Genomic DNA, 13,134 nt, shown 5'->3' with positions numbered 1-13,134 from the left:
TTCTATAATAAAATTTTATTATAGGGGGGGGGGGGAATGTGTTGGTAAGAGGACAGATTTGTGGAGCATAAAAAAAAAACCTTGGAATGACTTTATAAACATAAGTGATTTTCCACTTCTTACCCAATTCTGTCTATTAAGGCGTCCAAGCTTTGTTCAACCAAATGGCGGTTTTGCTGCCGACGTCCAAAGCCTTGCTCCGTGAAGAGTTTAGTAAGCGAGAGAAGATTGGCAGGAGGAATTGCAAAGTAGGCATAGTACAAGAAAATAATCTCCAGCAACATGGCCTGCTCTCGGAGACACTGCATGAACCAGCGGGACACCTGACGCTCAGTCTGTACACAGCACGCATTGGAGGAGAGAAAGAACACAAAGCATAGATAAATCGAGTGCTCGCTCCTGGTGAACACAAACTATATTATGAAAATGCCAAGCCTTATACAGCATTGAAAAAATGTGATAATAATACATACCATGAGGTTCCCATGGGTTTCCCATGTAGGCGCATCTTCTTTGCTGAGCTCCTCAATTTTTTTTATATATTTCCCGATTAGATCCCCCTGCTCCAGCACATCCATGCACTTGTTAAACTCTTTCTACATGGGAGAAGTAATTTTAAAAGAAAATTACCCAAAAGGTATTCGTATGATGTAAGAAAAAACATTCACACCTCACTTATGCATGTTTCTCTTCATTTTTATTAAATAAAAATCACTTCACACTAATTTTGCCTACCGGCTAGTTAAGTAGACCTTCATCTGAGAAGCAGCCTTTCTGACGTCAATGCTAGAATTACTGCGAGCAATATTTGACCCTTTCTGCCGCCACACATAGACATTTTAGAAAGGTTTTCTTTAATAATGCTAGATAGTTAGGTATAAGTGCATCGCTAAACTACAGAGTGTAGTTACAATAGTATTGGCTTGGATGATAGAATTTCCTATTGACAATGACTTGCAAGAAGGGTAAAGTCTGGCTGCAATGAATGTGCCCAGAGAAGTAGCAGTCATCATATAATCTAGCTCTCGGGTACCTATAGGCATCATGCCACACATTGTCAGTTACCTGCCAAACCTAGTTTGGATGGCACCAAAGTTCCCGTTATTTCTTGGAACAGCCGTTACCCTCCAGGCCTAGAAACACAAGAGAGCCTCAGAAAGGGGTAACACAAATGCTGGCACAGAAGTGAACAGTTAAAGTGATATTAAACTCAAAAGGTTTTTAAAGAAGAATTACGAGGAGAGTGATTTTCACTCAGCCTCAACTCTGAGCCGACCTGTGACAATGAAACTGTCACACATTGGCTCAATAGATCGGGAAGTGAGCGAACACATACCGGCGCTCGCTTACTTCTCGATCTATCCCAGCAGAGAGCCGTGACTGTCACTCACGGCTCCATGCAGGGATCCCTCCCCCCTCCGATCCTCCAGCGCTGACTGGAGGAACGAACAAGGGAGGGGGTGGGTACAGCTGGCTCTGCCTCTGGATAGGCAGAGCCAGCTGTCAATCACGCAGCTGCGGCGTCTCAGTATACCGTGAGCTGTAGCTCGCGGTATACTGAGCTTTGGGTCACGGGAGGACGCTAGTTTGTGCTCTCCCGTGACCCTTAGAAGAACTATGGGGAAAATCCCTGACTCCATAGTTCTCCTTTAAGCTATTTCTCTTAAGATGGATGCTGCTCCTTGTTGTTTAAAAGTTTTAGTTTCCTGCAGAATCAGCTGGTCCTTTAAACACTGGCCCTGATATTCTGATTTAGGGTGGCTGCTTTCCCTTGTGTTTGCTAGTGAGGTGGGCACAGCAGGGAAAGTAAATCCTCTGCGCTCTCCCTCTCCTTCCTTCCTTCACCAAGCTAGTAGATGGTGCTTCCTTGTGATCTTGAACTAGACAGGAAGTTCTGGGAATCTTAGCTGAGTGAGTTGGAGCCAACTGTTGAAAAACATAATGACTATACTTAAAAAGGGTTTGAGAGTTTAATATTACTTTATGATTCTGCGATAACTCCATATTGATATTAAAGGAAAATTAAAGAAAAAAGGGTAAAAAAGATAAAAGCCCATGTAGACCTGAAATGGTCACTTGAATTTTATCCCTAAGAGACTATCCAAAAAACAGAAGAGTCAGTGTCCTATGCCTGGTGTATAGCCAATAAAGAAACACTCTAGGTCAGTGGTTCTCAACCTGTGGGTCGCGACCCAAAAGTGGGTCGCAACCCACAGTTGAGGGGGTCCCCACGTGCCATGTGCTGCTCTAGGTAAGAGGCTCCTCAGCCACCTCCTAGCGCAGCAGTGTCAGTACTCCTAGATGGCGCTGCAGAAGCAGCGGCCGGAGAGGATCAGAGAGAGGGGGAGCAGGCAGGAGTGAGGGGAGGTGAGTGCTTGGGCACCAGAGGCCGCACTGGGCACCACAGAGGCCGCTCCAGTCCCACCCACCGTGCCTCCAATCTGGTCCCACCCACCCGTGCCTCCAGTCTGGTCCCACAGAGGCCGCACTGGATGCCACCAGAGAGTCCCACTAGCCCCCTGAGAGCCCACACAGATACTAGTATTGGTGCATCCCTAAATTTTACGGTTGGGGGTCACCACAACTTGGCAAGTGTTACCAAGGGGTCCCGGCCCTAGAAAGGTTGAGAACCACTGCTCTAAGTGTTCTCTCTACTATGGGAAAGGCATACACCACAATCAGTTAAGCTGTGTCGCTTGGGAACAAGACAGAAACAGTTGCAATGCTCATTAGCAGGGAATTTATCATAACTGGAGCAGAATTGCACTGCATCCAATCAGCTTCTCTCTTTCATTTTCAAATCTTACCTGATTAAACTGAAGAGAGATGCTGATTGGTTGATATGGGCAACTGCTCCAGATTCTGTTTGCTCCAGTTTTGATAAATCCCCCCCATAGCATTCAGTAGAACCTCATTTCAATTCTCTGGTGCTGAACATAAAGCAGAAAACAGGAAATCTTGGGACATAATTGTAATTCCAAACTCATACATGAGGAAAACTTGACACAGGATAGATGAACACGGTTAATAAATTTACCTTATAAGGGTGCTTTTCATCCTGAAAATAAGTCAGCAAATGCAGAACACACCGCAGCATACACATTCTGTCTTCAAAGTAATACTCTGCCATCTATGTGATGAAAGGCATTTTACAGTTAATTACCTAACCCAAAGCACAGAATGTTATAAAGGACACCAGTAAATTAATTCTAAAGCCAAAGCTTTTTTTTACCCCTATTTTTGGTAGAATAGGAATGATTAAAACAAGTCAGTTTTTTTGCTACTTGTGTCCCATTGGGCAGATTTATTTTCCTGTCTTGTAGACACAAAAGTAATGGAGAGAACATTTCTCTAACATAAGGAAAATCCCCATGGACAGTTGTCACCAGAAAATGTCCCCCTATTGGAAACCTTCCCATTTATTACCCTTTAATCAGTGGACCATCATAGACAACCATAAGAACTGAACACACCTCACCTATCAAAAAAAAAAAAAGACAGGACTCTTAAACCTTCGGGTATATTGCCACTTGCAGGAGGACTGATCACTAAACTGTAGGCTAGCCCACGCCAACCCTTCCTACCACCAACATACTAAAATTTTGCAGCAAAGCAGACAAGAGCATGATCATCAACACAGAGATGTGGGACCTGTGTACTTCAATGGATGCCAAAAAAAGGATTCATTAAAATAAAAGAAGGAGTACAAAAGTAATTTTTGGTTTCGACCTGACAAATTGCTGCGGGATGTGCGTTGCGGTTCCATTCATTTCAATGGCACCCCAAACACACCTCCCGCCCCAGTGCATTTACCCGCACTTGAACACGCGGTACCACAAGGCTGTGCATTTCAGTGTGGTGCGAATGCAAAAATCGTGCATGCAGTTTTATTCTGAAGTAAACCTTATGTTTGTAACACTCCATTTGTGTATTCTAAATAAAAGATGGTATTTCTTTTTATCCGATTAATCGAAAAAATTATCAGCCAACTAATATGAAAATTGTTAGTTGCAGCCCTAGAAGATATATGAAAATAATATAACACAGGTCATATAATGTACCGGAAGAGGAGGGAAACTTGAAAAAGCAGGCTTTATGTACTATAACACAAGTCATTTTATTCTTTTTCAAAAATAAAGATTAGGGGGAAAAAAAGTCACATACCTTTAACATTAGTGCCTGACTCTGCCTTTCATCTTGTGGCACCAACTGGAAAACAAAGGGAAAAAAGTTATAAAACAGTCTTGTGTTGTGTGTTAATTATTATATAGAGCTGGATGGGGTCTGACCTTTATGGAGTCCTGGGTTCCTCTGTAATCATCCTGGAGGTAGCACTGCAGCAGCTGCACACTCTGCTCCTCATCCAGTCCCTGCATCAGTGTAAAAACACAGATTACTGAATTGTCAGCCGAAAACACCACTTATCCCTCCACAATGCAAGAGAGTTGACTCACCAGAAACTTGCTTAAACGTAATCCAAGTTCCTTCAATGCAGGAGCTGCATTGCTAGCTTTCACCTTGTCTGCAGAGCCAGTGCTAGAGAATCACAGTCAAAGAAATTATTATTCCTAGGAAACTACCAATTGTAAAATAAAAAGCAAGTGTTTATATCCCATCTTCAGCTAACATTTGTTTCTTAGCCCCAGTGGGGATAGCAATGAAAACCAGAGTGCAGTACTAACACTTCCATACTCTATCCATTTTTTTTTTTTTGTAAAAACAGATTAGCTTTATTCTAGAACCATGGTTCTCAAATGGTGGATCGCAACCCCGTGTCTTCCACTGTGCTAGGTGAGAGGCTCCTTAGCCTCCCCCAAGCACACCACTGTCAGTTCTTGCGCCAAGCAGCCATTCAGCCCGGCGCCGAGTATCAGCTTGAGGTGGGGTGGGCTGGGGGTATGGCTGTGAGGGAGCATCATCCATGTGCATTGCTTCCAGCTCCCTCTCGTGCCCTGTAGAGATGCCTGAACCGGAGTGACATCACATTTTGGTTCCCGGTACCTCTACAGGGCATGCAAGGGAGCTGTACAAGCATTGCACATAAGGATGGAGCTCCGTCACAGCACAGCAGCCCGCACTGGACCCCAGGCTGAGGATCCACTCCAGTTGTCGTAAGGTAGGGAGACTGGGCAGATCTCAAAACAAAAATTTGAATTGTGTATGAGTGTGTGAGATTATGTCTGTGGTTGTGTGTGTCTGTTAGTGTTTTTGAGGGCCCCGTTCATACTAGTACAGTTCATTAGTCGCACAGTCCTGTATGATTAACGCACTTTACCACCAATCGCACCTACCGCGCGTTCTGGTGCGGGAGGTGCATTGCGTTGCCATTCATGTAAATGGCACCCCAAATGGACCCCCTGTCCACAGTTCGATCGTCCGGTACCGCAAGGCCGTGTGTTGCAATGCGGTGCGACAAATGTGGGTCCTGAGGTTACACAGGTTGAGATCCAGTGATCTAGAACAATCTTTAAGCTGTTTTACTCATGCAGGTTTTGAAACAAAAAGAGCATTAATAACAAGTACTCTGTGTGGATCCGTTTGGATTATATGGACGTGTACCCCGAATGTGCCTGCAGGGTCAGATCACAACATTAGACATGAAACCAGTCTGTAGGTGTGTGGTCTTTTTTTGATCAACAGCACAGATTAATCAGACATGGTCCACTGTTGTCACAGTTGTCAACTGCTATGAAGCCGCAGCTGGAGTGCTTGTAGACAGGAAGCGGCTGTAAAGAGGCAGGCTACAGGAGATCAGGTGTAACAAAGGGTGGTGCTTTAGCACACTAAATATTTTCCAGTTAGGGCTGATTCCCACGTTAGCGACCCATTGCGATGCAAAAACAACATTACTTTGCCTATTAACATGCGTTGCATTAAAGCAGCCCATTCCCAACTTTTTTGTAGCAATGCAGAGGATCACAACAAATGGCATATGCATTGTGGTGTGCTGCATTCTACTGAACAGTGCAACCAAGTAGTATGCAGTAACAGAATAAACGGCACTGCTATGCACCGCACATAGGACAGGTGCATTGCAGGAATGCACTTGTTTTATCGCTCGTCGCTGCAATGCACAAGTCTGAATGGGCCTCTAGGGTTAATACGCCAGTTAAAATCTGAATGTTGCAGGTGCAATGCAGTATTTAAAAAAAAAAAAAAAAATTTAAATAAGGGATAGTGGGGCCGAAAGGTGTAGGAGGTTGTGGAACGAAAAGTAGAGAAGTTCATAAGATGGAGTAAATGACACCTTCTGCTTGCTGTATTTTTGATAAGCTTTCTGTCAAAATATGCATTACATAGAGTTCAATGCCAATATGTCGAAAAGCAGTTTAATACGCTGCAGCACACAGATGTGAAATAGGTCTATTCTAGCAAAAAAGCTTGATTTTGCTTATCCCAAAGGCATTATATTAGTGTACCTTGGAAGTTTGTAGAAAGCCAAGCCTTGAAGAAACCTTCCTCCATATCGATCAAGTTCGGCCTTGACCTGCATCTAGAAATCAAAAATATATTGTCATATTACCAAACAGAACACTTTTTTGTTATTAAATGAATGCTTTAACCCCTTCATGACTGAGCTAGTTTTTAGTTTCTGTTCCTAAATGACTGACACACTTTTTACATTTTTGCTGTGTGATTCTTCCACAGCAACAAGTTTTGATTATTATTTTTAGAATTTTTTTAATAATAATTATAGTATACAAATATTTTTATATATAAACGTTTTATTTTCCTAATTTTTTGTACACTTTTTTTTTTTTTTTTTTTACACTTTGTAAAAAAAATAAGTGTAAAAGAAATTTTTTTTTTTGTCAGTTTATATCAAGCAATCACTATGACTGCTTAATAAATTAACTTTTCACAATTTTTAGTTATTATCAGGCTGCTCCAACCTTAGGAACAGCTAATAATAACTTTAGAGACTGATCCTGACAGCATGTCAGAATCAGATCTCACTAAAGGTCTTTGATCGTTCCTAGACGATCAAAACTGATACATTTCACTCAAGAGATACATTTTGTATCTAGTGGTTGAAATGTATCATTTAACATCGGGCCAGGCTCTCCAGCTGTCAAAACGAATAGCAGAGAGGTGAGTCACTGCTACCTCTCTGCTATCTTCAGCTGTCAGATACGGGATCGCTATTTAGCGAACCCGTATCTGAATGTAAAGGCTTCATTCTTTCATTAATGAAAGAAAGAAGCTTTTAAAAAAGCTTAACTATTTCATTAATGAATGTCTCAATAGTGAGGCATTAATTAATGACTGGAACTGCTGAGAATCAGCAGTTACCAGCATTACAGAGGCTAATATAACTCGGCACGTACAGTGTACGTGGCCAGTCATATAGCCACTTTGTGATGGGACGTACACTGTACGTCTCCCGTCACGAAGGGGTTAAGCAAAGAAATGCCCTCTTCAGTCCTAGAATGTTTCCACACTGAGCCTCTCCCTAACCTGATGCAATCTGCAAATAAACGAATACAATCATTAAACTAAACTAATTCCCTCCAGAAAACACTGCAACTGCCCTTAAATCAGAGAGGTCACTCATATTTCCCCTGAAGCCACTCATATTTCCCGGGCAGCGTATAATGATGCGCTGCCCGGCTTCCTGATACCGGAAGCATTTGGGCGAGTACGAGTACTCGCCATCGGCACCCATACCCATACTAGTATCGGTGCATCCATAGTTCTAATAGTTTCCCACTTCATCCACAACGAAAAAAGAAAAAAAAAAGAAGTTTACACGTACATACACCTGAAGTACTGCGCAGGTATGCTGAGTTCCCAAAGTTTTATTTTTACCTCTGACTGAAGCGCACATCTTATAACACTCAAACAAAACCTTATGTGCCTGTGCCTCACCTATTTCTATTATCCAGTACTGATGAAAAACATAAGACATACAAAGACCTTTATGTGAAAATGCTAGTTGCTTGGCTCACAGGCTGACCCTCTGGCTTCAGTATCACCTGAATGACTCATCTGGAACAAGTACACAGATCACAGTCTCTGCCGTCTCACTGCATGCTTACTATGGGACGGTCATATGGGAAGCCAGAGGATAAGTATAACAAGCAGCAACTACCTTTACAAAAAAGTCAGGGACAGCAGCATACATTCCTTGTTATGAGTGTTCTGAAAAACTCAATGCACTTTCTATAGTTTCACAATGAAATATTTGACTTACTGGGTCCCTCATGGCCGATCTCCCCAGTAGAATGGTCCATAGTTCCCGACTGCTTCTATAAAAGAAAACAACATCACAAAGAATTTTAGCTGAAAGGAACTAAACGGTTAAAATACAATAAGCACAATCAGATCCCTATATATTATGCACATTTCAAACGGAACAAAAGCTTACTCATGTTATCCTAAACACAGACCATTTCTTTTTTATAAGATGACAGAGTAAAAGAACTGAAAGTTTGCATCCTCAGCTGCCAGAATACCCAAACAGTGTCTGCAGCTGATTAGCTGCAGTCACCATTTGTCCAACAATCCTCCACCCAGCTCCTTTGGTAAAAGTCGCTTGAAATGTTGACGTTTGATAGATTGGCGCCTACAAGGCCACACACTACTCGAATTTGCCTTTTAGGGAGTCAGCGTATAGGGTCTTCCTAGAAGTCCAGGCAGACATTAAGAAGCAGATTGAGGAAATGCTGGCACTGGGGGTGATGCAATAGTCTCAGAGTGCGTGGGCATCAACTGCAGTGTTAGTACCCAGACAGGACCAGCCCACCGGGTTTTGTGTAGACTATCGGAAACTGAATGCAATCATAGTTGTCGATGCCTACCCAATGCCAAGGGTTAATGTATTGTTAAATAAGGTGGCTGGTGCCCCCTTTCCAACAATCATGGACCGAAGCCGGGTCACTTTATAACCTTTATTGCCCCTTTTGGCCTTTTTCAATTGAATATAATGCTTTGTTGGATGAAGAATGCCCGAGCCACCTTCCAAAGGGTTGTGGACAGCCTACTGGAAGGGTTGGATATTGCGCTGTGCCCTATCTAGACAACATTGCAGTGGTCAGTGCCACCTGGGAGGAACACCTAGCACATTTGTCATGGGTCTTGGAGAAGATACAGCAGCCGGCCTGATCATGCTGTCAGGTCAGCATGACAGAGGTACAATACCTGGGGCATGTAGTGGGGGGAAGCATGGTTTGGCCGGAGACTGAGAAGGAGGATGCCATCATATTTTGGCCTAGACCAAGAAGCAGGTCATGTCCTTTCTGAGGACTGCGGAGAACTATAGGAAAGTTGCCTGGCCAAACCCTTGATGGACTTGATAAAGAAAAAGTTGCCGCAGCAAGTTCTCTGGACGCCCCAGACTTGAATTTTGGCAGAGTCAGCAGACCGGCTTTAGTTTCTGGTGCATGGCTCTCAGCACAAAAAGCAATTCCTAAACCGATGACCCTCTAACGTGACCTTTACCCTCCCTCAACAGTACTTAACCCCTCGTTTACATATTTACAGCAGACTAAACCCACAGATTTAACTGTTCTCCAAAACGTACTCAGGCATGCCTCTGATGAGATCTGTCACATTTCCCAGGGTGCTTATGTCAGTTTTGAACCAAATTTGAATCTGTGAAATGGCTGGTGTCATAGCTGATCACATCTGCAGATCTAAATAGGGGCTAAGGCTGACCATATATTATACGATCCGATTGTACAATCTCCTTTACATCTACCAACAAGTATGTAGTACAAGGACCTGCCTGATTGGATAATTAGATAGGTCTTCCTATGACATAGTTTGTTCAATCTAAAGTTGATTGTACAAAGACGGTATGGTCAGAATGTAATGTGTATGGTGACCCTAAGGACCCCGTTCACATTGAGCGATTTATCGCGCGGTAATTCCCGTGATTACAAATGTCCAAGGACCTGTAGCACACCTTACCGGACTTCCCATGTGGAAAAATGGGTGCTCGTAATGACTACGGATGGCGCCGTATCAGATAAAATGTTGTATGGATGTCACCAGCACTCCAAGTATGACAGAATACGTCAAGATTTTAGTGAATCTTCATTTTATTTTTGACGTCACTTAAATTACCGCGCGATATCGCTCTCCAATGCTTCTCAATGGGGCAAAGGGTCCTGCTGTCGCGGGTCGTGTGTCGCTACAGCAGGACCCTTTTTGGAGCGGATTTTGCAGCGATTCAAATGCTTTCAATGAAAGCATTTGCGCGATATCGCACGACAAATCTCGCAATATGGCGCAAAATGCAAATCGCGCGACAAACGCGCAATTTGCATATCGTGGAGTGTGAATGGGGCCTCAGATGGCGCTAACTTCCATTGTAAACTATAGGAGGGTTTACTTCCACTAACTGCCATGCACCAGCAGCCTCTGTACTGAAGATTACCAGCCCTGCACTGAGAGATACTGAATTAAAAAACTAGCAATATGGTCTAGGATCCCAGAACAGACCACGTGGTAGTTTATTCCGCCTAGACAGAGAGACATGTTTCTGATTGGCTGCCACGAATTGGTTGCACTTGACCGAAGACAGCCTGATAACTGGATGTGATATGCTGATTTCTTGTATGATGTGTCATTTATGGACCATCTTAAACTCCTAGGACAGGGGTAGGCGAACTCAGGCCCTCCAGCTGTGGTGCAACTACAAATCCCATTAGGCATACCGAGACAGCCACAGGCATGACCTCCAGAGACAAGATGGGATTTGTGGTTTCCCCACAGCTGGAGGGCCAAAGTTTGCCTATCCCGGTCCTCGGAGGCTAAAACAAGTGCCTGGTTCAAGTGAACAAGTGAAGGTTCTCATTCATCCAGCTCATGGTACATCTGTAAAAAATAAGTCAAGGCAACTGGACTTGCTGTATCTTTGTTGAAGACGTTTCACTGGACAGCCGACCAGCTTTCTCCATTCTGAATGACTTGTACAAAACATTCTCTGGGAATTTTCAAGCTTGGCTTCTCCATTTTTACATAAATGGCCTCTTCCACACCAGTCCTCCTCTCTGTCTAGGATGCGTACTTGACTGTCTTCAAAGGAGTGACCTTTTTCCTTTAGATGTAGGCACACTGCCGAATCCTGACCAGAGGGTTTGGCTCTTCTATGCTGTGCCATACGCTGGTGTAGCTGCTGTTTTGTTTCACCGACATACAATTCTGAGCGCTCCTGACTGCACTGGACGGCATGCACAATGTTGTTCATCTTGTGTTTTGGCGTTGCTTTTTTTGGGTGAACCAGTTGTTGCCTCAGTGTATTGCTGGGTTTAAAGCAGACAGGGATGTGATGTTTTTTAAAAACCCTCCTGAGTTTCTCAGACACCCCGGCTACTTATGGGATGACAAACGGAAGAATTTGGTCAGAATTGTATGTCGGTGAAACAAAACAGAAGCTACACCAGCGTATGGCACAGCATAGAAGAGCCAAACCCTCTGGTCAGGATGAAGGTCCCACAATAATGCACTAGGTGGGTGTGCGCTCTTTTCTCTTTTTGTTACACTCTCATCATCTAGCTGTTGTGGAACTACAAGTCCCCTGAGACATTGCAAGACAGGCATCACTCCCAGAGACAGAGGCATCATGGGATTTGTAGTTTCACCACAGCTGGAATAGCAAGGTTGCCTACCACTGGCCCTGGTTCTCACCACAAAGCCTGCTAGCACTATTTTTACACAGTGCACTGGACCGTAACGCAGTCACTAATGTGCCTGCAAACCGGGTGCAGTCGATCGCACTGCAGGCGGGGGGCGTGGCTGTGGTGTTTTTGACTTCACGCCCCCTCCGGCCCCTGAACACACAGAGCCAGCCGGCTTGCGTAACAGTGGGTTCCAGAAGCCGAACACTCTGCAACGCAGACTTTGTGGTGTGTACTGGCCCTCTCTCTTCCCCCAGGGAGCCGGCCGGCTTTTGTTCCATAGGCCGCCGCTCTGGAATGCAGACTTTGTGGTGTGGACCGGCCCTAAGAGTAAAAATCCTTAGACATAAATCTGTCCCAGAACTTTGCAGATTGTCCCACTTGGCATCCCAGCAATACAGAGGACTGTAAACCCGGGGCAGAGACTTTGCTCTATGAGAGGCGGCCTGACTGATTGATTAATGTCCCCCTGTGAGTTCAGGTGGCTGACGCGGAAATGACGGTCACACGTGACTGACGCTCAGCCACAACACGAGGTAAAGAAGTGGACAAATATAAATATTTATTCAGCTTATAGAATGAAAATGATTTCAGATGGAATAGACTTTTGCAGAAGCCCAGTTACCCCTGGTTCTGACAACACCCTAAGCATGCGGGGAATTTGCAGGCTGCTGTGCTTTTTTTTTACAACTGCAATGGCGTAAGTGCCCATTCACACTGGGCGTTTAATCGCACGATTTCCGCCGCGATATATCACGTTTATTTGCAGCGCGACATCGCGAGAAGTCGCCGTCCAATGATTGTGGTGGAGCAGGCTCTGCACCGCTGGGAGTTGTGGTGGAGCAGGCTCTGCACCGCTGGGAGTTGTGGGGGAGCAGGCTCTGCACCGCTGGGAGTTGTGGGGGAGCAGGCTCTGCACCGCTGGGAGTTGTGGGGGAGCAGGCTATGCACCGCTGGGAGTTGTGGGGGAGTAGGCTCTGCACTGCTGGGAGTTGTGGTGGAGCAGGCACTGCACTGCTGGGAGTTGTAGTGGAGTAGGCTATATACTGCTAGGAGTTGTAGTGGAGTAGGCTATGCACTGCTGGGAGTTGTGGTGGAGCAGGCTCTGCACTGCTGGGGGTTGTAGTGGAGCAGGCACTGCACTGCTGGGGGTTGTAGTGGAGCAGGCACTGCACTTCTGGGGGTTGTAGTGGAGTAGGCTCTGCACTGCTGGGAGTTGTGGTGGAGCACGCTATATACTGCTAGGAGTTGTAGTCGAGTAGGCTATGCACTGCTGGGAGTTGTGGTGGAGCAGGCTCTGTAGTGCTGAGTAGACTGAAAGTAGTAGAGCGTCTTCCCGCCTGATTGGCGCGCACACATATATACATTCATTCACACAGACACCGGAGTCCCCGCCCATCCACCACCACATGTACCTCACGTCCAGACCCCCGTCCGCCGCCATCTCCTTCTCGCCCACCGCCGAGCACGTGACCCTCTACGTCACTTGCTCACCCGCCGCACTACAACC

At 45.0% G+C, this 13,134-nt stretch overlaps 1 protein-coding gene across 1 annotated transcript in view; it reads right to left on the bottom strand.

Moving 5' to 3' along the window:
* Nucleotides 1-13,134, bottom strand: part of NUP188 (nucleoporin 188) — a 47,937-nt gene extending 34,803 nt beyond the window's left edge. The window contains exons 1-9 of the mRNA XM_018573757.1: nt 13,040-13,134; nt 8,195-8,249; nt 6,420-6,493; nt 4,455-4,536; nt 4,290-4,370; nt 4,165-4,209; nt 3,038-3,130; nt 474-596; nt 124-335 (exon numbers count right to left, since the gene is read on the bottom strand). Coding sequence (XP_018429259.1) covers nt 124-335; nt 474-596; nt 3,038-3,130; nt 4,165-4,209; nt 4,290-4,370; nt 4,455-4,536; nt 6,420-6,493; nt 8,195-8,249; nt 13,040-13,068 — 794 coding nt within the window. The 5' untranslated portion in view covers nt 13,069-13,134. The remainder of the gene's footprint in view (nt 1-123; nt 336-473; nt 597-3,037; nt 3,131-4,164; nt 4,210-4,289; nt 4,371-4,454; nt 4,537-6,419; nt 6,494-8,194; nt 8,250-13,039) is intronic.

Source organism: Nanorana parkeri, unplaced genomic scaffold (assembly GCF_000935625.1).
Source record: "Nanorana parkeri isolate BGI_ZX_2015 unplaced genomic scaffold, ASM93562v1 scaffold2521, whole genome shotgun sequence".
Lineage (NCBI taxonomy): Eukaryota > Metazoa > Chordata > Amphibia > Anura > Dicroglossidae > Nanorana > Nanorana parkeri.
This window is presented reverse-complemented; position numbering and strand designations above follow the sequence as displayed.